General features: G+C 38.2%; 1 protein-coding gene across 2 annotated transcripts; it reads left to right on the top strand.

The window, feature by feature from the left end:
- Window positions 1-3,486: 3,486 nt before the first annotated feature.
- LOC127658648 (sodium/myo-inositol cotransporter-like) lies at window positions 3,487-21,542 on the top strand. 2 transcript variants are annotated; one of them, XM_052148031.1, is made up of 2 exons: window positions 3,487-3,737; window positions 16,563-21,542. In XM_052148031.1, the coding sequence occupies exon 2, from the start codon at window positions 16,917-16,919 to the stop codon at window positions 19,056-19,058; it is 2,142 nt and encodes a 713-aa protein (XP_052003991.1). In that variant the 5' UTR covers window positions 3,487-3,737; window positions 16,563-16,916; the 3' UTR covers window positions 19,059-21,542. The 2 variants fall into 2 exon arrangements, with proteins under 2 accessions (XP_052003991.1, XP_052003992.1); XM_052148032.1 differs by lacking the exon at window positions 3,487-3,737 and adding an exon at window positions 4,387-4,808.
- The last annotated feature ends 1,075 nt before the right edge of the window (window positions 21,543-22,617 follow it).

The following is a 22,617-nucleotide window of genomic DNA, read 5'->3' as shown; positions in this document are numbered from 1 at the left end:
TGCACTATGTTGTGTATTGCACTTGTTCTGTGTTGCACCATGGTCCTGGAGAAACAACATTTTATTCCAATGTATATAAGCTATATAGTTGAATGACAATAAAACCCCACTTGACTTGACTTTAGTCTAGACTTAAACTGAGTGAGTGGGCCTGCATCCCGAACAGTGTTAGGGAGACTATTCCATAGTTTAAGAGTCAAATAGGAAAAGGATCTACCTAATTTTGTGGATTTTGATATGCTATGTACTATTAGCAGGCTAGAATTTTGTGATTGTAATGAACATGATGGAATATAGCAGGTATGGGTGTAGAAGGTCACTTAAGTACTGCAGAGCTAGACGATTCAAAGCTTTGTACGTAGTTCACAAAAATGTAGAATTAATAAGAAATTGAATAGCTAGCCAATGTAACGATGATAAAATGGGGATAATATTCTCGTATTTCTTGGTTTTAGTTAGCGTTCTGGCTGCTGCATTTTGAACCATTTGAAGTTTATTTATTGAACTTGACAGCATTGATTCATTTTTCAGCATCTGCAACAGAGAGCATGTAGTAACTTAGCAATATTTCTGAGATGTAAGTTATTTTTAGAGGTTTTTGGAACAATAATTAGTTCCTCTGTTTGGTCAGAATTGAGTAGAAGGAAATTTCATTGATACACTACTAATTTGGAGAATTGTGAAATTTTGTTGGGTTTCGAAGAAATAGAAACTTCGGTATTGTTGGCATAACAGTGGAAACGTATTCCACGATTCCTGATAATATCTCCCAGGGGATGCACATTTAAGGAAAAAAGCTGAGGCCCTAAAACCGATCCCTGTGGCACTTAATACTTTTGTTTAATTTGACAATTCCACATTTAGACAGATAAAGTGGTAGCGGTCTGCTAAATATGACCTAAACCATGCTAATACAAATCCACAAATGCCAACATAATTCTCAAGCCTATTTAAAGATCTAAAAGCACAAGAAGAGAAATGTTGCCACAATCAGATGATTAGAGCAAGTCATTTGTAACTCTGATAAGGGCAGTCTCTGTACTGTGATGGGACCTGAATCCTGACTGAAATTGTTCATATATACTATTTCTCTGTAGAATTGAACATAGTTGGGAGGACACTACCTAGTGTTTTCTATGGGAGATTTGAACAGGAGATTTGAAATCGGTCTATAATTAGACAATTTTCCTGGATCAAGCTGTGGCTTCTTAATAAGCAGTTTAATAACTGCCATTTTAAAGTTTCTTGGGACATGTCCTAAGGATAGTGATAGTGTATGTGTGTGTGTGTGTGTGTGTGTGTGTGAGAGAGAGAGAGAGCGCTAGAGAAAACTGTATTTATATTTTCTTATATTACTTCAAGTTCTTCTAGACTTTTTGGCTTACTGTGTATATGAAAAAACCTGGAAGATTATTAGTGAATAATTTAGTATAAATAGTTCTACCTTAACGATAGTGTGGGGTAGACTGAGTAACATTAGCTGATCGCAGCATTCAAGAGACGAGGTAATGATCTGAGATGTAATCTCTCTGCAGCAGAATTTCTTTAGTATCAACTCCATATGAAAGAATTATATCTAGCATATGAGTTGGTCAAGTCACATTTTGTCTGACTCCAAGAGCATTTAGAATATCGATAAATGCTAATCCCATTGTGTCATTTTCATTATGTTGAAGTCACCAACAATTAAAGCTCTATCCACAGTAACTACTTGATCTTATAAAAAATGTGCAAATTCACCAAGGAAATCAGAATGCAGCCTGGGTGATCTATATACTGTAGCAAGTGCAAAAGACGACTGAGATTTTTTTTGTTGAATCTGACATATCACATTAAGCATTATTAGTTCAAAACACTTACATTTATATCCTGTTTTCTGAGTAACACCAAAAACTTGTAAAAAAACATGGTAAATTGCAGCAACACCTCCTCCTCGACCCTTCAGGTGAGGCTCATGTTTATAACAATAACCTGGGAGAGTAGATTAATTTAAACTAATATAATCATCCAGTTTAAGCCTGGTTTCGGTCAAACATAGCAGATCCAAACTATGATCTGTAATAATTTAATTTACAATTAGTGAACCAAGATCACCAAACAAGATGAACTGTCCCTGGACAGCATACACGAGCAGACTAAAATAGGGAGAGAAATCAAACAGGTTAATAACAGGGCAGGTTAGACAAATTAACTAATAATGGACAATCAAGGAGACTTATGACAGAAAACTGAGAGACACGAGGCAAAACAGAAACAAAACAAAACCACGTGCTCTCATAAGACACAAACACCCGAATGGCACGAACGCACATCACCTGGACAATAAGGAAATATGCACTTATGCCAACTGATAGATAAGACGAGAGAATGCACGGCAACGTTAACAAAGCAATGCCATTCATTCTCACACTAGACAAAGCCTGAGAGTACATCATGAGTCAAACACCACGTGATGCATGCAACAGGCGACAAAACAAGACAGGACACCTGTGTGAGAATTTGGACACCAACAAACCCAATACCTCAGATCGATGTGACCGAACCTCAGCACAACGTGAAGACAGTTCATGACCCGGGCGCACAGCACAAAATGAGAGCAACGCACGTCCGCGTTCGCGAGAGACAGACACAGATTGTTGATGTATGTGCATCTAGCCAAGGTGACATAAGCGCAATGAACTCATGCCAATACAAGACAAGACAATCATGGAGCATGAGTGTCTGAATCCAGACACCAAAACCGAAACCGAACCAGACAGGGAAGTCAGGATCCAGACACCATGCTCCCGCAATGAAACATAAGACCGACCGAAGAGCGCAGGACAGGGAAACCACAACTGAAGCTGCGTGCTCACACAAAGACAGAAGACAAAACACAAGACAGACACAGAACAATGATGTCACGATCCTGTCACACAAAAACCCAGAGTGACAAGACCGTGACATAGATAACCTAAATATTTAAGTCTTTTTTTTTTTACTATAAATCTGCACTTTCACTTCAACATTCTTCTTCTTTTGTTTTCGGTGCTTGTCAAAGGTGGAGATTTATAGTAAAAAAGGACGTACATATTGATCTGTTTCTCATCCACACCTACTATATCACTTCTAAAGACATTAATTTAACCACTGGAGTCGTTTAGATTACTTTTATGCTGCCGTTATATGCTTTTTGTAGCTTCAAAGTTCTGGCCACCATTCACTCTACAGAGCTGAGACATACTTCTAAAATCTTAGTATTTATGTTCTGTAGAAGAAAGAATGTCATATACATCTTGAACGGGATGAGGGTTTGTAAATGAAGAGAGATTTGTCATTTTAGTAATAGACTACAAGAGATGATAAGTCATGAAAGAGTCTTTCAAGAGGAGGAGGAGGAGACTGTTCTCAGAAATAGTTGAGCGGCGCCTTTATATGCAAATAAGACTGAGTCAGAGACAAGTCACGTGTGGGCGTGTACAATGGAAGAGACTGTGCGGAAGGAGCGTTATAAAAGCTGAGTTTGGACCGCCGTACGTTCTGGTGAAACGACATATATTGAATAAAACGCTCATTTTTGAAAACTTTCTAAGTTCTCTTTTGACAGCGAGGATAGCCTGCCCAACATAATTTAGCTCTGAAACGGCCATAAACTGGCGTAGATGACAACATCGCTTCGATCATTTTGGATCATCCATTCTACGAACACACGCGGAAAACACTGCTTTTGTCATTTCAAGGCAAATGTCGTAAATATGGTAAGTTTTTCTCTATTGACCATATTAGTCATGCAGGGAGATTGAGAAATTGACATAACCAATGATCCGAACAGGTTTTGTCCAGTGACCATGTGTTTGAGAAGTAAAGAGGCGACAAATTTGAAGACTACGGACAACTGTATGAAAAAGTTGCAGTATAAATCTTCAGTCTACTAAAACAATTTTTTCTAATAACTTTGCACAGTTTACGTCATAAATGTACAAGACCTTATCGAAAATGCCAACACGTCTGGATTGGTAACTTTTTAATATTGAGTTAGCATTTTTTTTTTCAAATTAACATTAAATTAACAGCGATTCACAAAAAAAAGTTTCACAAATAAATGTATGGAGTTTCACAAAAAGTGAATTCACAAATGAATAAAATGAGATATGAAAATGAAAAACTATTTCAAAAATATTTTGACTCCCAAACACAACTCTGTCCAGCATTTATTTGTGGTTCGCTTGCTGTGCATTTGTGAAACATCTCTAGCACAAGATCTGCGGGCAATCCACAAATAGGAGGATCTTTGTTGACATCTTTGTACGCATGCGCGAGTGGTTGTGTGGCAACAGAACAAACAGTATGGCGGGCTGTAAAGACGCGACGAGCACTTTCAAGAGAGTTAGCGGGCGAAATCCACAATATATAAGCACTTTAACATCTGAAGACCGGAGGAGGTTTGGAGAGAAGCTCAAAATTTGTATTGGTGACAAAATCTAAGTTATTCAAAGCCCATATGAGATCTGGGATGACAAAAAACGTTGGTCCGACTCGCCCGTGTCTTGGCCACCAATCTGCTGGGGAGACATTTATTCTTATTTAATAGAAACCCCTGGACCCTTCACTCATGAAAGATTAAAGGCTTTCAAAAGTCTGGAGGCCTATGATTATTTTGTTTCTCGAAAAGTTGGGCCGATCTTTTCTGCCAAACAGAAAGCAGTGATCGTGCTAAAAGCAGAGGTAAGACCTGGCCAAGCAGAGTCACAGCGTGATTCGCATCTTCCGTGGGTGATCGCCAAAGAGAACGGCGAAATAATCACTGCTCACTGCGACTGCAAAGCCGGGTAAGTCTTCATTGATCAGTGTTCTTATTTATTTATTGAAAATGTAGTGACTGTTGTACCAATTCAATTGTGTTCAGTGTGAGACTTTCAATGGCGTCTGTATTATGGTGAAAATTTGTATATCACAGCTTACACATTTCTCCTTCTTTCAAATCCAGTCTTGGAGAAACATGCAGTCATGTAGCAGCTTTAATGTTTAAAGTAGAAGCAGCTGTCAGGATAGGACTTACAAATGCTGCATGTACTAGGTTCAATCACGTAATTGCATGCAACCATTTCTTTAGTTTTTCGCGATCCTTTTCGGAGGGAATTCGAAAAAACTTTTTATCAGGCCCCCAACGAGCCGTACAATCGACCACACCGCAAGAGTGAACCATCCTCTTCTCTAAATCATCCTCCAAACGTGCAAAACAATAAAATTACAGGTATCTAGCGGTGTTTCCTGCCACACGATTCCCATGATGCAACGCGACAAACATAAACAATGACGTCACAAAAGATCCGCCTATAGGGAGGCCCCTTCCATCGTCTACTCAAGCCAATCCGATAACGGCCACACCAATCGTAACACGTTCTATCTTCAACCAATCACCCTTCGTTTTACTATCAAGGGTGGGACCTGAGTCACAGCGCTCTCATGACCATGGAATCAAGCACATACAGATATGCTCCAAGGCCACAAACATTTAAAGAAATTGACATCATCGGGGGAATACTGTGATTTAAGGTTCGTATCATTTTCTCTGTTATAAACGTGTAGTGTCTTGTTAAATGTCAACAGCTGAAAATTGCCCAATTGTAGAGTCCTGCTCATGAGCTGTATAGCTAACCTGGTTAACTGTATGAGTCTGCTATTTTAATTCTAACCAAGTTTCTCGACTAAAACCCCTAGCTACTTACTAGATATGTATGTATGTGTCATCAAAACCTTTACTCTTAATGTTACATGGCGGATCCAAACAGGCACATTACAAAAGATCAGTAGTACAGATAGTGCCTTTTATAAAACATGAATCATATTAGATAATCTTAGGAGCACAAACCATAAATTAATACTTCTATTACACTGGTGTACAAGATCTGCTATGGTAATAATTTGGTTTCACATTATGTTAATGTATTTAATAAAATCAGTTGAAAGGTAATATTTATTAGAATTTTGCATTTTAGCACTTTTGTGTGACTGTTTTAGGAGGTACTATTATGGGGTCCCTTCATAATGCATCATGTTCTGACAGTGATTTATCTATTTATTAGTTATTGGCATCTTTTTCAGATGTTTCTTCTGTTTACTGCCCATCAACTTTGAGCACTTGACTCACCTGCTCCAAAACTCAGTGATTCCAGCTCCAATACAAGACACCTTTTAAAATGTGTAATGTGAGATTCTTTATTTTTCTGTTATGTCTGATTTCTTTTAAGTTACAATGTCATGTCTTGAACTGGAAGTGCAATACAAAATTTAAATAAACTATAACATTGTCTTTGGGCTTACTTGCTTAATGAAAATTTAGTTGCCCTCCTATTGTTTGTTTTTTATTTTATAATAATTTTTTTCTCCCCAATTTGGAATGACCAATTCCAATGTGCTCCAAGTCCTTGTGGTGGCGAAGTGACTCGCCTTAGTCTGGGTGACGACTCTCATTTGCGTCCATGTCTGAAACGTCAATCCACGCATCTTATCACGTGGCTTGTTTAGCATTACCGAGGAAATATAGCATGTGTGGAGTCTTCAAGCTATTCTCCGTGGCATCCACTCAAAACTCCCCACACGCCCCTCCGAGTGTGAGAACCACATTATAACGAGCACGAGAAGGTTACCCTATGTGACTCTACCCTCCCTAACAACCGGGCCAAATTGGTTGGTTAGGAGACCTGGCTGGTTGTGACTCCAGTGGTGGTAGCCAGCTTCTTTACTCCTTGAGCTACCCAGGCCCCGCACCCTCCATATTTTTTAAAAACTGTACTATTTAGTTTTTTCTTTGGAATATGAGCTTACATAAAATATAAATGCTGCTAATGAGGCTGAAAGGAAAGCCAGGCTGTCAGTCCTGATCATAATCTCCTTTTTAGTTCCTCCCACAGAAGAAAGTCTGTCATTTGGAACAACATAAATATAAGTAAATGATGACTTCTCATTTGACAAAATATTTTTTGTCATTTAGTTGACAAATCTTTTGAGTTCTCAAATGCCTATTAAGGCATTTTGAGGTTAGTAGGTTTTAAGGAGCTTTTTAAATGCATGCAACTACCAAATTATTGAATATTACAACTGTAGCTCTGGCGTTTTGCTCTATATTGTTGTACATGAAAATCCTTATTGCCATGTTGTGGTATCAGTTGCCTGGGATGGATACTCCTTGTCAGGGTAAGAGCGTTCTGAACAAATGATTGGGGGGGGGGTCATACATTGAAAACAAGTCCATTACGGTATAGAAAAGAACATGTTACACAAAAAAGATTGGGCTGTGGAGCTTTGTGATGTCTTACCGCCAGTAGCACAAAAGTCACACAATTGTTTCCATCTTTTTGTGATGTGAAATGGAGCAGAGAGCACCAGTTCTCCAGTATCCTTGCAACTGTTTATTGTCTTCCTATATCTCACAGCCCATATACTTCCTGAATAAATAAGTGAAACGTGCATTGTTTTACAAGGTTAACATAATTATTTCTTGTGAGTAACATTGGACTGGTCTGCCATAACACTAAGTGCTAAAAATATAAATCCTTTGAAATATTACTTGAATTAAATTATTACATTTTTTAAAATACATTGACATAATGTGAAACCAAATTATTGCCAAAGCAGATCTTGTACACTGTGTAATATATATGGTATTAATTTATGGTTTGTGCTCCTAATATGATTCATGTTTTATAAAGGCACTTTATGTACTACTGATCTTTTGTAGTGTGTCTGTTTGGATCTGCCATTTAACATTAAGAGTAAAGGTTTTGATAATACATTTCAATTAAGTAGCTAGGAGTTTCAGCAAAGAAACTTGGTTAGAATTAAAATAGCAGACTCCTACAGTCAGCCAGGTTGGCTATAAAGCTGATGATCATTTTCAGCTGTCGACATTTAACAAGGCAGTACACATGTTTATAATTGAGAGAAAATTATATGAACCTTAAGTCACCGTATTCCTCTGATGTCGTCCATTTCTTTAAAAGTTTGCTGCCTTGGAGCATATCTGTATGTGCTTAATTCCATGGTCATGAGAGCGTTGTGACTCAGGTCCCACCCTTGATAGTAAAACGAAGTGTGATTGGTTGAAGATAGAACATGTTACGATTGGTCCGAGTAATGTGGCCGTTATCTGATTGGCTTGAGTAGACGATGGGTGGAGTCTCCCTGTGTGTGGATTGCCCGCAGCTCTAGAGCAAGAAATGTTACAAAAGTCACAAATGCATGCTGGACAGAGTTTTTTTTGTGTTAAAACCACTGATCTCTATATATAACTGGATTGCTCATAGAATTCTAAACTGCCAAAATGTGCTGCATTTAACTCAAAACAACATTCACTTAAGGATGTGGCAAAAGTGCCCGCTAGGGTTGTAGCTATATACCGGTTTCACGGTATACTACGGTATGCACATTGCATGACGGTTATCATACCATGTTCATTTGCTTATCTACGGTATTGAGAATAAAATGCAACCAGACGGAGAATCTCGCCTGCATGTGCGCATCTCCTTTCCTCATCGACTGTCTATCAGACTCGTCAACTTGCAGACCCAAAATTGAGTCGCAGTCTTTTCGGACTAGGTCGTGGACAGCAGGGAAAAAAAAACAATGCCATGGGTCTCCCATTGAAGATATTTCAGCGGCCGTCCATGTGATAGCCTATTTAGGACTGCTGAGGCAGATTTGATGATAATCTCGCAATCAGCTAAAGGCTTCTCATCTGCACTTTCGCACGAGTGTAACAAGCTCGCGATCATGATCTGCTCTTCTCTCTGGCGTGTGTGTTCAACAATCAGCTTGCCTCAATATTGCGGAGCACAGACATCAAAACTGATATGACCAATTTCAATTCTAGTGAGACTTTTCTAGTTTAAAGCGTTGTCAAATTGAACCTCTCAAACAGTAGGCAGCCCTGACATGCCAAACAGCACTGAGGAGGAAAAGATCAACACTGCTATGCGCCAAAAAATGTAATAAAATCATTACACATTTTATTACGAGTAAATGTAACTGTTATATTTTGACAATGTTATTGTTTCATATGAAATAATCTAAAGGTAGAATCTATTAGACCTCATTTTATATTAACAGTGGCAGTTGTAGTTAAAGTTTCAAAATGTGTTTCAGCTAGTACTTATTTTTTTCATAAATACTATAATTTGTTATTATTATTACTATTATTCAAGACTAGTTACACTGACCTAACCATGGTAACGAGGAACCTTTTCTCCTGTGTAATATGTATGTTCTGAAAATTAGTTTGAAATTAGGAAACAAACAGGATAATAATGGGCTCATAAAAGTAAACATGCTCTTAAGAGAGAGAATTTGCTGTCAATTTTGTTGTTGATATCAACAAAAATAATGTCACTTGATGCATGTCCTTGTACTTGAAAACCATGAACAAAACTATGCAACATAAAAGGAAATGCAACCCAGGATACATTAAATACAGGTTATGTTTTTACTATGGTGGGTCACCACTTGATTTCCAATGCAAAAATGTCAACAATTCTGTGTTTTTCTGTCAATGTGGGGTGCTGTGTGTACAATAATGAGGAAAAAAATTAACTTAAATGATTTTAGCAAATGGCTGCAATATAACAAAGAGTGAAAAATGTAAGGGGGTCTGAATACTTTCCGTACCCACTGTGTATGTGTGTATATATATATATATTTATATATAGTTATTGAACAAATATATATATATATATATATATATATATATATATATATATATATATATATATATATGTTCAATAACGAAGCTTCCAAGTACATTCAAAAATGGACTATTAAACTGAACAATACAATAGAAATTCAACGATATGTGGGTACACATCTGCTAATGGATTTAATAACAATCCTACAGCAAGGCAATTTAAGTTAGCTTTCAAAAGAATGGTAGTAAGTCATGCCATCAGAAGTAGTGGCAACTGTTCTCCACTGGAGGATAGCACAGTGCGGGACTGGAGGCAACACCTTCTGATATGCTGGCTTTTCGGCAAAGTGATGTCCAGCCTGAAACAGAAGACAGAGAAAACATCACTGTAAGTCTTCCCAGCTTGTCCATATGCAAAGAGGATGTGGTGGGGTACATAGCAGGCTGTGTAGTTAAAACTATGAAGACGATTCAGTGCACTACCTGTTTATCAGCACTCCGTGTCGAGAGCTCGACACACACTGATCGACACGATGTCCCGTGGTGGATTTATTAGACAGCATCCTGAAAGTCTGCAAGACAGCTGAGAGATTTATTCAACAGCACACACTCTCAACAGCATACAAAAATCACATCTTCATACTCATAAAGGGCATTGCAGAAAGCTACACTATCATCAGGCTCCACTTCATTTACAAGGAAACATGTGCTGTGTCACACTCCAATCAGATTAGGAAAACTCTGGGCAAGCTCGTACTGCAAAAAAATCTGTAAGATTTAAGAGATGAGAATTGTATTATACATAGAATAAAAGGGATAGTTCACCCAAAATTTTAATTCTGTCATTTACTCAACCTCATGTCCTTCCAAACCTGTATGACTTTTTCTGTGGAACACAAAAGATGATATTTTAAAGAATGTTTTTTGTAGCGGGGGCAGGGTAGCTCAGCGAGTATTGATGCTGACTACCACCTCTGGAGTCACTAGTTCGAATCCAGGGTGTGCTGAGTGACTCCAGCCTGGTCTCCTAAGCAGCCAAATTTGCATGGTTGCTAGGGAGGGTAGATTCACTTGGGGTAACCTTTTCGTGGTTGCGATTAGTGGTTCTCGCTCTCAATGGGGCACATGGTAAGTTGTGCGTGGATCATGGAGAGTAGCATGAGCCTCCACATGCAGAGTCTCCACGGTGTCATGCACAATGAGCCACTTGATAAGATGGGCAGATTGACTCTCTCAGAAGCGGAGGCAACTAAGACTTGTCCTCCACCACCCGGATTTAGGTGAGTATCCGGGCCACCACGAGGACCTACTAAGTAGTGTTTATTGGGCATTCCATATTGGGAGAAAAGGGGATAAAAAAATTATATAAAAAAAAATGTGTCAGAATAAATAACTAATACCATGTATAGGAAGATTGCATTGAGATACTGTATATGCAGACTTCAATTTCTTTTTAAAAAAGTGACTGGATGGGTAATAATTACTCACCAAAAACAGATGATTTCCCATTAAGACCCATAGGGAGTACAGAATGTTAGGTAATACAAAGATGGCCATGCAGTAGCTTCACTGCTGTGATGTCATGAGAGGTCCAGTTCTATATTATAGATCAGTGGTTAAAAAATATATTTGTAAATCTAATTTTATTTAATTGTGAATTCACTTTATTTTTGTGATATTTACAACATATATTTTTAAATCTCATTATTTTATTAGAGAATTTATTTCATTTTCACGAAACTCCTTACATTTATTTGTGGACCTTATTCCATTTTTTTGTGAACCATTTTCTCTGTGTATTTGTATGTTAATTAGAAACAATTCTAACCCCATACTTTAAATATTATAGTAAAATGCATTGTTCGGTTGTACCTGTATTTCCGTCGTGTTTGGCAAGCATCGCTTCTAGAAATAATTTTAGTTTGCCTGTCCTTGAATGAATGGTGTACTGCTCTTCATTGTATTTCCTGTCTGCAGGTCATGTATTCTTGTCCATATTAGTATTGCATTATACAAATATTTATGTAACACTGTTAAGGATGGGCAAGGAGGAGGCGAGAACCGGCTTGTCAACATAAATCATAATTTAATGCAAACTTAAACCAAAAACACACACACGCGCAGACTTGCTCGTAATTCTCTCTCGAACCATCTTCACCGGCCGCCTTTATCCCTCGCGCGCGTCATCAGGCCGATTGGGGACCGGGCGCGCGATACTCCGATATTCGGACCCGGCCTCACCCTCCCTCCGCTCCACAATTTATTGTAGATAAAGAGATTGAATACTGCGGTAAAGTTTATTTCATTTTCACACATTCAGATTTTCTTTTTGTCAATAGATTTCTAATAAATGATGTAATCAGTGTAACGATCAGTGTTTGTAAATTATAAAGACTGGCATGTATGACAATCAGCTACAACTAATTTAATCTGGTTATGTAAGCACATCACTGAGCTTGGGATTCCCATAAGCGGTGCTGTGCCCTAGATTGGAGCATCTCTACCACCTCCATCCCCACCCCCTTTTTTTGGTGGTTTAATCAGTTTTCTTATTATAAGGGCTTCCCTTATACATATCCCCCAGAAATACACTCACCTAAAGGATTATTAGGAACACCATACTAATACTGTGTTTGACCCCCTTTCGCCTTCAGAACTGCCTTAATTCTACGTGGCATTGATTCAACAAGGTGCTGAAAGCATTCTTTAGAAATGTTGGCCCATATTGATAGGATAGCATCTTGCAGTTGATGGAGATTTGTGGGATGCACATCCAGGGCACGAAGCTCCCGTTCCACCACATCCCAAAGATGCTCTATTGGGTTGAGATCTGGTGACTGTGGGGGCCATTTTAGTACAGTGAACTCATTGTCATGTTCAAGAAACCAATTTGAAATGATTAGAGCTTTGTGACATGGTGCATTATCCTGCTGGAAGTAGCCGTCAGAGGATGGGTACATGGTGGCCATAAAGGGATGGACATGGTCAGAAACAATGCTCAGGTAGGCCGTGGCATTTAAACGATGCCCAATTGGCACTAAGGGGCCTAAAGTGTGCCAAGAAAACATCCCCCACACCATTACACCACCACCACCAGCCTGCACAGTGGTAACAAGGCATGATGGATCCATGTTCTCATTCTGTTTACGCCAAATTCTGACTCTACCATCTGAATGTCTCAACAGAAATCGAGACTCATCAGATCAGGCAACATTTTTCCAGTCTTCAACTGTCCAATTTTGGTGAGCTCTTGCAAATTGTAGCCTCTTTTTCCTATTTGTAGTGGAGATGAGTGGTACCCGGTGGGGTCTTCTGCTGTTGTAGCCCATCCGCCTCAAGGTTGTGCGTGTTGTGGCTTCACAAATGCTTTGCTGCATACCTCGGTTGTAACGAGTGGTTATTTCAGGCAAAGTTGCTCTTCTATCAGCTTGAATCAGTCGGCCCATTCTCCTCTGACCTCTAGCATCAACAAGGCATTTTCAGCCCACAGGACTGCCGCATACTGGATGTTTTTCCCTTTTCACACCATTCTTTGTAAACCCTAGAAATGGTTGTGTGTGAAAATCCCAGTAACTGAGCAGATTGTGAAATACTCAGACCGGCCCGTCTGGCACCAACAACCATGCCAGGCTCAAAATTGCTTAAATCACCATTCTTTCCCATTCTGACATTCAGTTTGGAGTTCAGGAGATTGTCTTGACCAGGACCACACCCCTAAATGCATTGAAGCAACTGCCATGTGATTGGTTGATTAGATAATTGCATTAATGAGAAATTGAACATGTGTTCCTAATAATCCTTTAGGTGAGTGTACATCCACTTAGACGTTTAGATAATTGTTATCTGATATGCATTTTTTGCATCAGTGCTGTTGCATAATAAGAAAATGGGCAAATAATTGTAAAACCAGTTAACCGCAATATTTTTCAGACCAAACCCACATTTTTGGTCCCCCTCAGTGTTCAAACCAATCTACGCCATTGCTCCACATTATGACAAAAAACTAAAATAAACTCTTAAACCTGCCTTATTAAAAAGGCAACAAATTCAACAGATGGTACAGTAGCACAAACTTGGAGATGAAGTTTGGACTTCAATCAAATATATTTTAATGACAAAAATCAAAGCTGTAGAAGGCCATGTCCTAAATGTTTTCTAGTGTGTATCGCATGAATTTGGAGAATCATTTAGATGGGGTTTTCATTTGCTCAAGATTGACAAGGATAAACATACGTAGAGCAAAATTTACATTTTGTATGTATTTATTTATCTTTTTTTTTTTTTTTTTAAAGATGTCCAAAACTTGTTTTTACCTTAACAGACCAAGTCAAGCAGAGATGTTCAGCTCAGAAACCGGGGCTGGCAGACATAAAATATAATCTGTAACTTGTAGACGCTCCCTTGGAAATCGTTGCCCCATAGAAATCAATGCTTTTGTCCACTTTTAAAAACATTGATTTCAAGAGAAAATAGCATTGTAGCTAATTGCCATACTTGCCAATATTAAGAATTTACTGATACCATCTGTTTTGCACCCACCGTTAGAAAGCTATTGAGAGAAGAAATCTAAATATGGGAGTATGTAACCAACTTTACTGCAGCAAATTGAATGAGATTGTAGTGACACGTGAGGTGCTCTGGCATTGAGGCGTGTTGGCTGAGAGTGCAAATGTTCTTTCTTCCCGCTCCTCCCCACTCTGCCATGTCTCTCTCCTTTACTTGGCCATCCAGATAATTCATAGAGATTAACAAAGCACTATTAGGACGGCAGTTATTTTACATGGGGAGGGACGTGGGGTAATTCCAGAATTTACAGGGGGTAGTCAGCAAGGTTGTAGCTAGTGGGGTGAAAGGTGGTAACGATTCTAGTGGTCCAGGGGGGCAAATTTTTATAAAAACCTTATTTTTTTAATAGGACAGGGGCCCTGACAATACACAGTCAGGGGGCCTGGAATACCTTGCTACGGCCCTAATAGTCAGTGATTTTATTGCCGTCCGAATCCGAAATATTTGTGTTTTTCTCCCACCTCCCGCGAGAAAATTCCCAAACAAATTATCTATTGTTTTTTGACAAACACCAAGGTCATGTGGTCATTTAATTATTGTCCGTATCCACATCTCTGAGTTTATATTCCAAAAGCCGTTTTGGAAATCCTTTTTGACCACTGCTAAATGCCATACCTTTGAGCTGTGTATGGTAACAGCTCTGGCAGTAATGGACAGTTGTGAAAGTTGGTGGATTGTGTAACACAATTTTTTTAAATAATTCACAATAATGAAATAAAAAAAGCACACATAGGCCACATAACAGTAATCCATATAACTCCAGTATTTTAATCCACGTCTTCTGAAGTGATTTAATTGATTTTGGGTGAGAACAGACTAAAATATATCATCTTTTTCACTGTACATCTTGCCATTGCAGCCTCTGGGAAAGATAATGATTTCAAGCACAATACACTTCCTAGTGCTTGATGGATGCACAGAGCACTAGATTGCACTAAGTGTTCAACCTTGAAACCATGATCGCCATGGAAACTGTTGGTGTCAAGATATTTTGTGAAAAAGGAGTGGTCTGTTTTGGCCTGTTCTTATCTAAAACCAATTAGATTGCTTCGTAACGCATGGATTTATCCACTGGAGTCCTATGGATTACTTTTATGCTGCCTTTATGTGCTTTTTGGTCACCATTCACTTGCATTGTATTGACCTACAGAACTGAGATATTCTTCTAAAAATCCTTGTTTGTGTTCTGCAGAAGAAAAAGTCAAACACGTCTGGGATGCAGTAAATTATTTTATATTTTAGAATTAACATTTTTGAGAAAAAACAGATGAGTTGAGTTTTCATTGTACTGAAAGTATAAATCAGATACCAATGTGATATGCATATGAAGGAATCACCCTCAGGTGTGGATGAATTTCTTTCTTCAGCAGAAAACATTTGAAGAAAAATAGAATCTTGGCTCAGCAGGTCCTTAAAAGGCAAGTGGATGGTGATCACTTTTGAAGCATTTTGAAGAAAATCACAGAGAGTCAGCGTATTGTCATCAATATGACTCCAACGGTTAAATTAATGTCTTCTATTTGCTTTTGGTGCAAATATTATAAATATTTAAGTACATTTTGACTCTTTAGTGAATTTAAAGTACTTTTTAAATCATCGCCTCTGGTCAGTAGACATAATTGTGTTTTCACGTCAGACACGAGAAAACTGACCCACGTGTGACACCCGGAAGAGCTTTACTTACAATAGTGCATTTGTGTGCTTATCCTGGATGTCTCAACCAAGAGAAGAACGTGAGATTACGTCTGTAACATGCCAATGTGAATTTGTCACAAGAGAGACCGCGTGATCTCAGCACTCTCGTGAATGTGTATACTACTGCTTACTGGAAGCGATTGGTTTATAGTCAAAAAGTAAAAGGCCTCCAGATGTTGTGCATCAAAAGTGATCGTATTGCCTTTAACCGCTGTAGTCGTATCAATGATGTTTATGCTGACTGTCTGTGATTTTTGGCGCTTCCAAGGTCTGATCACCATCCACTTGCATTTTAAGAACCTACTGAGCTGAGATATTTTTCTTTTTTTCTTCAACTGTGTTCTGCTGAAAAAAGCAAGCAAACATACCTGGGATATCATGTGGGTGAGTAAATGATGAGAGAATTTGCATTTTTGGGTGAAGGATTTTGTCTTTTCAGAAACATTAAGACCTAAAATATTCTATAAAAATATTTGATGATGATTATGTGTTTGTTTGTGTGTTATTGATATTATTGTTTTCTGCATTTTTTGATATATAATATAAGCCTTGTAAATTGTCTTTGCCAATTAGTCTGTTTTACAGCACTTGATCTAATGCATGCTCTGTCTCTCTCTTTCTTTCTATGTTTGCTGTCTTGCAGGAATATAAACTCTTGCCATTTCTATACCAGAAGCCTGAGACATCCTCCCCAAAATAACTAGTGTGCTTCATGAGAGCACCGTTGGATTAATCATAACACAAACCAAATAGAAATTCATCTGACAGATGGTGGATGCTTCCATTTCCTTCTAGAAAGACAGCAAAGGAATAAGAGATTTTACTATTTGTGCGTGCCTGCATTTTTATTAAAATAAACCTTTCTTCCCAGGTGCACTTTTCTTGCCGGTGATTACATTTTGTAATAGTACAATTGTCCATCCATCCATCTTCAACCGCTTATCCAAAGTCGGGTCGCGGGGCAGCTGCTCCAATAGTACAATTGTAATATTTAAAAATGGGACTAGCAATGGAGACTGCCGATATTGCAGTTGTCGGACTTTATTTTGTCCTTGTACTTGTAATTGGTCTTCTTGCCATGTGGAAAGCCAACCGTAGTACTGTTAGTGGCTACTTCCTAGCTGGTCGAACTATGAACTGGGTAGTGGTAGGTGCCTCACTGTTTGTAAGCAACATTGGTAGCGAGCATTTCATTGGCCTCGCTGGTTCTGGTGCAGCAAGTGGTTATGCAGTGGGCGCCTGGGAGTTCAATGCCCTTCTGCTTCTGCAGCTGCTGGGCTGGGTATTCATCCCGGTCTACATCTACTCTGGAGTTTACACTATGCCAGAGTACCTTTCCAAGCGTTATGGGGGATGGCGGCTAAAGGTTTATTTTGCAGCCCTTTCCCTTTTGCTGTATATCTTTACTAAACTCTCAGTAGACTTATATGCAGGAGCTCTATTCATTCAGGAGTCTCTTGGCTGGAACCTCTACCTGTCAGTAGTCTTGCTCATTGCCATGACAGCCTTGCTAACTGTGACTGGCGGACTGGTGGCAGTGATCTACACGGACACTTTACAGGCCGTGCTCATGATTGGTGGTGCATTAACTCTTACTGTTCTCAGTCTGATCAAAGTAGGCGGTTTAGAGGGTGTACGGAAAAAATACATGGAGGCAGTCCCAAATGTCACAGCCATCCTGGCTAACAGCAATTTCACCTTCAAATACACAAACTCCTGCCGAATTCATCCCAAGCCTGATTCACTCAAGCTCCTACGAGGTCCGCTTGATGAGGACATACCTTGGCCTGGCTTCTTGTTGGGTCAGACACCTGCATCAATTTGGTATTGGTGTGCTGACCAGGTGATTGTGCAGAGAGTGTTAGCAGCCAAGAACATTGTCCATGCCAAAGGATCTACTCTTATGGCAGGTATGCTTAAAGTCCTTCCCATGTTCATCATCGTCATTCCAGGAATGATCTCACGAATATTGTTTCCTGATGAGCTGGCGTGTATCGGACCAGAGCACTGCATGGCTGTGTGTGGAAGTCAGGCTGGCTGCTCCAACATTGCCTACCCTCGACTGGTCATGAGTGTAATGCCAGTAGGTCTTCGAGGTTTGATGATGGCTGTAATGATCGCTGCCCTCATGAGTGACCTGGACTCAATTTTTAACAGTGCAAGCACCATCTTCACTTTGGACATTTATAAAATGGTGCGTACGAGTGCCCCATCCAGTGAGCTAGTATTGGTTGGCAGGATGTTTGTGATATTCATGGTGATCATCAGTATTGCTTGGGTGCCGGTAATTATTGAGATGCAAGGTGGCCAGATGTACCTCTACATCCAGGAAACTGCAGGATACCTGACACCTCCTATCGCTGCTCTCTTTCTACTTGGAATCTTCTGGAAGCGCTGCAATGAGACGGGAGCATTTTGGGGTGGCATGACCGGGTTTGTGCTAGGCATTACGCGCCTCATCTTTGGCTTTATATATCGTGAGCCAAAATGCGACCAGCTGGATGAACGTCCAACTTTCATCACGCATGTCCACTACATGTACATTGCTGCTGGGCTGTTTTGGATCTCTGGCCTGGTGGCTGTGATTGTCAGTCTGTGCACACCACCCCCAGAAAAGGAGAAAGTCCAGCGTACTACAGTCTGGGGCTTAAGCAAACTGAAACGGCTTCCTGTGACTGAACTAGAGGAAATGTACAAACTGACCAATAATGGTCAACGCCACTTCAGTGGCAATGGTATCCTTAAGAAAGACGTGTCTGTGGATGTCCAGAAAGAGAGATGTCTTGATGGGTCTGACATGGAACTCTTCATGCCCTTCCCTTGTGACCAAGATCCCATGACCCCAAGTACAGAAGCATCCACACCAATGGAACTTTCCAGCGATGGTCATGCAAAGCTTGTGAATCAGAAGGAAGGTGGTCAAGGCAAGTGTTATGAAAAGTGTTGCCTGCATGAATTTGACTGGACTTGTGGGCATAAGGAGAAGACTTCTGTTGTTGAAACCAAAGTCACTGAAGAGGATGAAGGAGTTGTCCGTGAACTGCTTCATGAACCCCCTAAGATCAAACTGTTACTTAACTCAGTCCTGGTATTGGTCTGTTCACTGGGTATCTTCATGTTTGTGTACTTCTCCCTGTAGTGTGCTGAACTTGCAATACTATGACTTTTAAGTGATGGACAACTCATGTGTATCATTTATTTGTTTTTACAAGCCATTTAGGGTCTGTAATATTTACAGTTCTTTTTTCTCCTCTTATAATATAATTTTGGGGACTCTAAACATTTTTAATCATACAATATAATTGATTTAATCTTTCTCCTTGGATCTATATCACACCTCCTTAAAATATTAAATTATTTTTTTTTTGTGATATGTTGACAACCAAATTCATTATTAAAAGAGTGGCTTTTATATAGTTTATGGACAGTTGTGCTTAGCTATTATATTTTAAACAGTTTTTTTTATTCTTTTAAAGATAGTGGTGGATTTGGCCTTAATGCACTCTTTCAGCTGAAATTAGAAATTCTTCCTGAAGTAATTGTTTTCCTAATAAGGACCTCTCCTATAGTACTTAAATATAAGTGTAAAGTTGTCATTTGTATATTCATTTGTATGTGATAGCACTCTTTTAGGACTACCAAAGATAACGTTTGGCCTTACTGTACATTTGCCACCAGTATAAATGGAATGGATAGAAATACATTTCTTGTAACCAGCTATCACAGTATTTCTACATTTGACATTAGTTTGGACAGAATGAAATTTAAAAAACTATGGAGTTTGTTAAAGAATGTGGTGAATTTATTATGAGGTCAAATTTTTATACAAAAGATAAATTATTTAGCATAAACAATATGCTTTATCACTGAGGTGTTGTGCCCTCTTACTAAACCTGGTATCATTACCTTGCTGTACGTTCCCAAGTACAAGTGAGTATTTGGGTCCATGCATATTGTAACAGTACACAAGCAATTTGCTGTAGCATTTGTAATCATTTATTTCGTGCAGGTAGGAAGACTTCAGGTCAAAAGACATTGTTTGTCCCCATTTTGGGGATTTTAATATGGTGTAACTGATTCCCAAGATTTTATTGCTACTACACAAGACTTCTTATCTGTGGATGTTACACACTGATCCTCAGAATGTCCACAGGAAAAACACCACCTAGAGCTGTTATTAATGTTGAAATCTAAATATTATTTGAGGTTCCAAAACCGGTAGATTAAGACTGGAATGTTCCATTTTAATTGCTTTTCTAGAAGAAGAGTTTGATTGTGGCAACAGTAACATGCATTAACTGTTGTTCTGCTGTTGAATGCATTGGTTGTTCAGACAAAGTAAATGGAAATTGGTGTGAAGTAACTTATTTTTTTTACGTTTAAGTTGATATTGTTGTATTAATACCTTGACATGAAAGCACTTAAATTAGTGAAATAGTGACCCAAAGGTGCAATTGTTTTAATTCGTTTGTTAATTCTAAATAGATATGTGTCAAGAAAGTTATAATGAAGAGGTTTAAACATTTATATTAGAAATGTATCATAAATGGAATGTCCTGAAATAAAGTTAGTGGAGCGCTGATTCTTGTTTTAATACTGAATGTATTTAAATCATGTTTTATACTGAAAATCAAAATATGTATTGGAACAAGAGATGCATAAATAAGAAGAAAAGGTTCCATAGAGATTGGTTGCTCTTTTTTTTTTTATAAATATATATTTACCCAAACTGAATGATTTTAGACTCTTTTGGTCTTTATTGAATGTTTATAAGCATTCCTATTTCTGCAGTAACCAGTTCATCTGATTCTTTTGTTCATTGCATATTTTTTGAACTTGGAGAAAATGCTGATCACTGAATTGATAGTGTGGTGGACATTACCATCACAGTGATTGTGTACAGACTGCTTAAACTTTAATAAGTTAACTTACTAAATGTAGGATTACAATATTTTGGGACTGCTGTGATTATCTAGACCAAATTGAATTACTGTTCTCTCAATTGAAACCTGGCATAAAATCCTTTACAAATAAGTTATTGCTCATCAAATATTTTTCTTGTATTGCTTGTATAGACCTTATGATTCAACAAAGCAGCTTTTTTAAACACAAAATGTGTTGTGTTGATTGTAAAATAATTTGTTGATTGTACTGGCAATGCTTTAATGGTTTGTTGGTTTTGTATAAACCACAGATTTCCAAATCAAACCAACAGCCCAAAGTTTTTAAATATTTAACCATTCATTTGGCAGTATAATTAATCAATGAAGCACTTAACTTTTTTTAGACATGTTTTGAAAGCACTGATATGTTGTTTGTGTTTCGGTAATGACATTTTAATTGTCTGTAATTTTATTCAATGTCACATTTTAGGTTACTACAACAAAGGGAGATGACTCCGGGTTCATATTCTTCCCCAAGTTTTGTGTTTGTGCTTTTTTTTGTTTATTTTTTTAGTGGCTGACTGCATTTGTATTGAGTTGTGGATATCAATATAATATACCAAATTTTTTTGTTGTGTGGTACATCTTGTTTAGAGTGTGTTCTTTTCTGAAGATTTCTTGTGAAATATGGCTGATTTATCAATTCATCGTGGTGACTTCCATGAGCTAAGGACAGGAAAATGGGGTTTATTGTTAATACACAAATGATATGTACATATTTGCTACTTTTAGTATTAAAAGTCGCAGGTAAAAAAACAGAGATTTGTTGGAGAAGAACAAAATGTATGAGCTTGTTTGTTTGACTTGCTTTAAGAGAATTTTAAATAGGTTTTTTTTTTCACAGCAAAAGGCTTGTTTACAGTTATTGGGTTTACATCATGTGTAGATCTTGTTTATTTTATGAAATTATTCGTAAATTAATGTGTTATTGCTATTTTTAATTGCTTTATCTCAAAGAACATATTCAAAACAGTTTAAACAAAACCACTTATTAAACTACTGGTTTAATATGTATTTTTTTTAAAAGGCACAATTGAAAAACATACACGGCAATTTGTCTATTTTTCAATTAATACGATTCAGCGTGTCTTTTTGTTTAAAATACATTTGTTGTTAATATAATTCCATAGTTTAGTCCTATACCAATGATGTTATGTACAGGTAATCATCTTGTCATAATAATTTATGACATTAATAATGTTATGGATAAAGCATCATCAAAATAATGTGTAAGAATGATTCTTATGATATTGAGCTTATGAGCTAATATATGAATCACACTTTTCACCTTATACTTTTTACTTCAATGCATATTTAGGGCCCAAGCACTGTAAGTGCGGAGGCCCTAGTGTTTTCCTGGATTACTGTTAAAATTCTTCTTTTCAAGGTTTCAGGGCCCTTAACATGTTCAAAAACTCCTGAACATTTACTCTGCAGGCCCCTTGAAAATTGAATTTTTGGAAGGCTCTGTAGCACATGCCTTTTCAAGTACAGACACCATCTATGTACACATAGATCTTATCAAGCTGGACAACTTTCACCACCATAGTCAGAGGCTCTGCCCAACAGGAAGTCTGCCATGTTGCATTGTTTGAAAAATGCTTACTCTGGAATTTGAAATACTCCTCCTAGGGGATTTATGTGACCACCAAACGTGGGCAACATCATGCCAAGACATTAACGATGCTAAATTGCGAACAGATTTTTGATATTTCAAACGGTTTTGCCATTGGCGGGCAATAAATGAATGGCAAA

This window comes from Xyrauchen texanus, chromosome 18, assembly GCF_025860055.1.
Source record: "Xyrauchen texanus isolate HMW12.3.18 chromosome 18, RBS_HiC_50CHRs, whole genome shotgun sequence".
Lineage (NCBI taxonomy): Eukaryota > Metazoa > Chordata > Actinopteri > Cypriniformes > Catostomidae > Xyrauchen > Xyrauchen texanus.
Note: the sequence above shows the minus strand (reverse complement) of the source record. Positions and strands in the feature narration are given on the sequence as shown.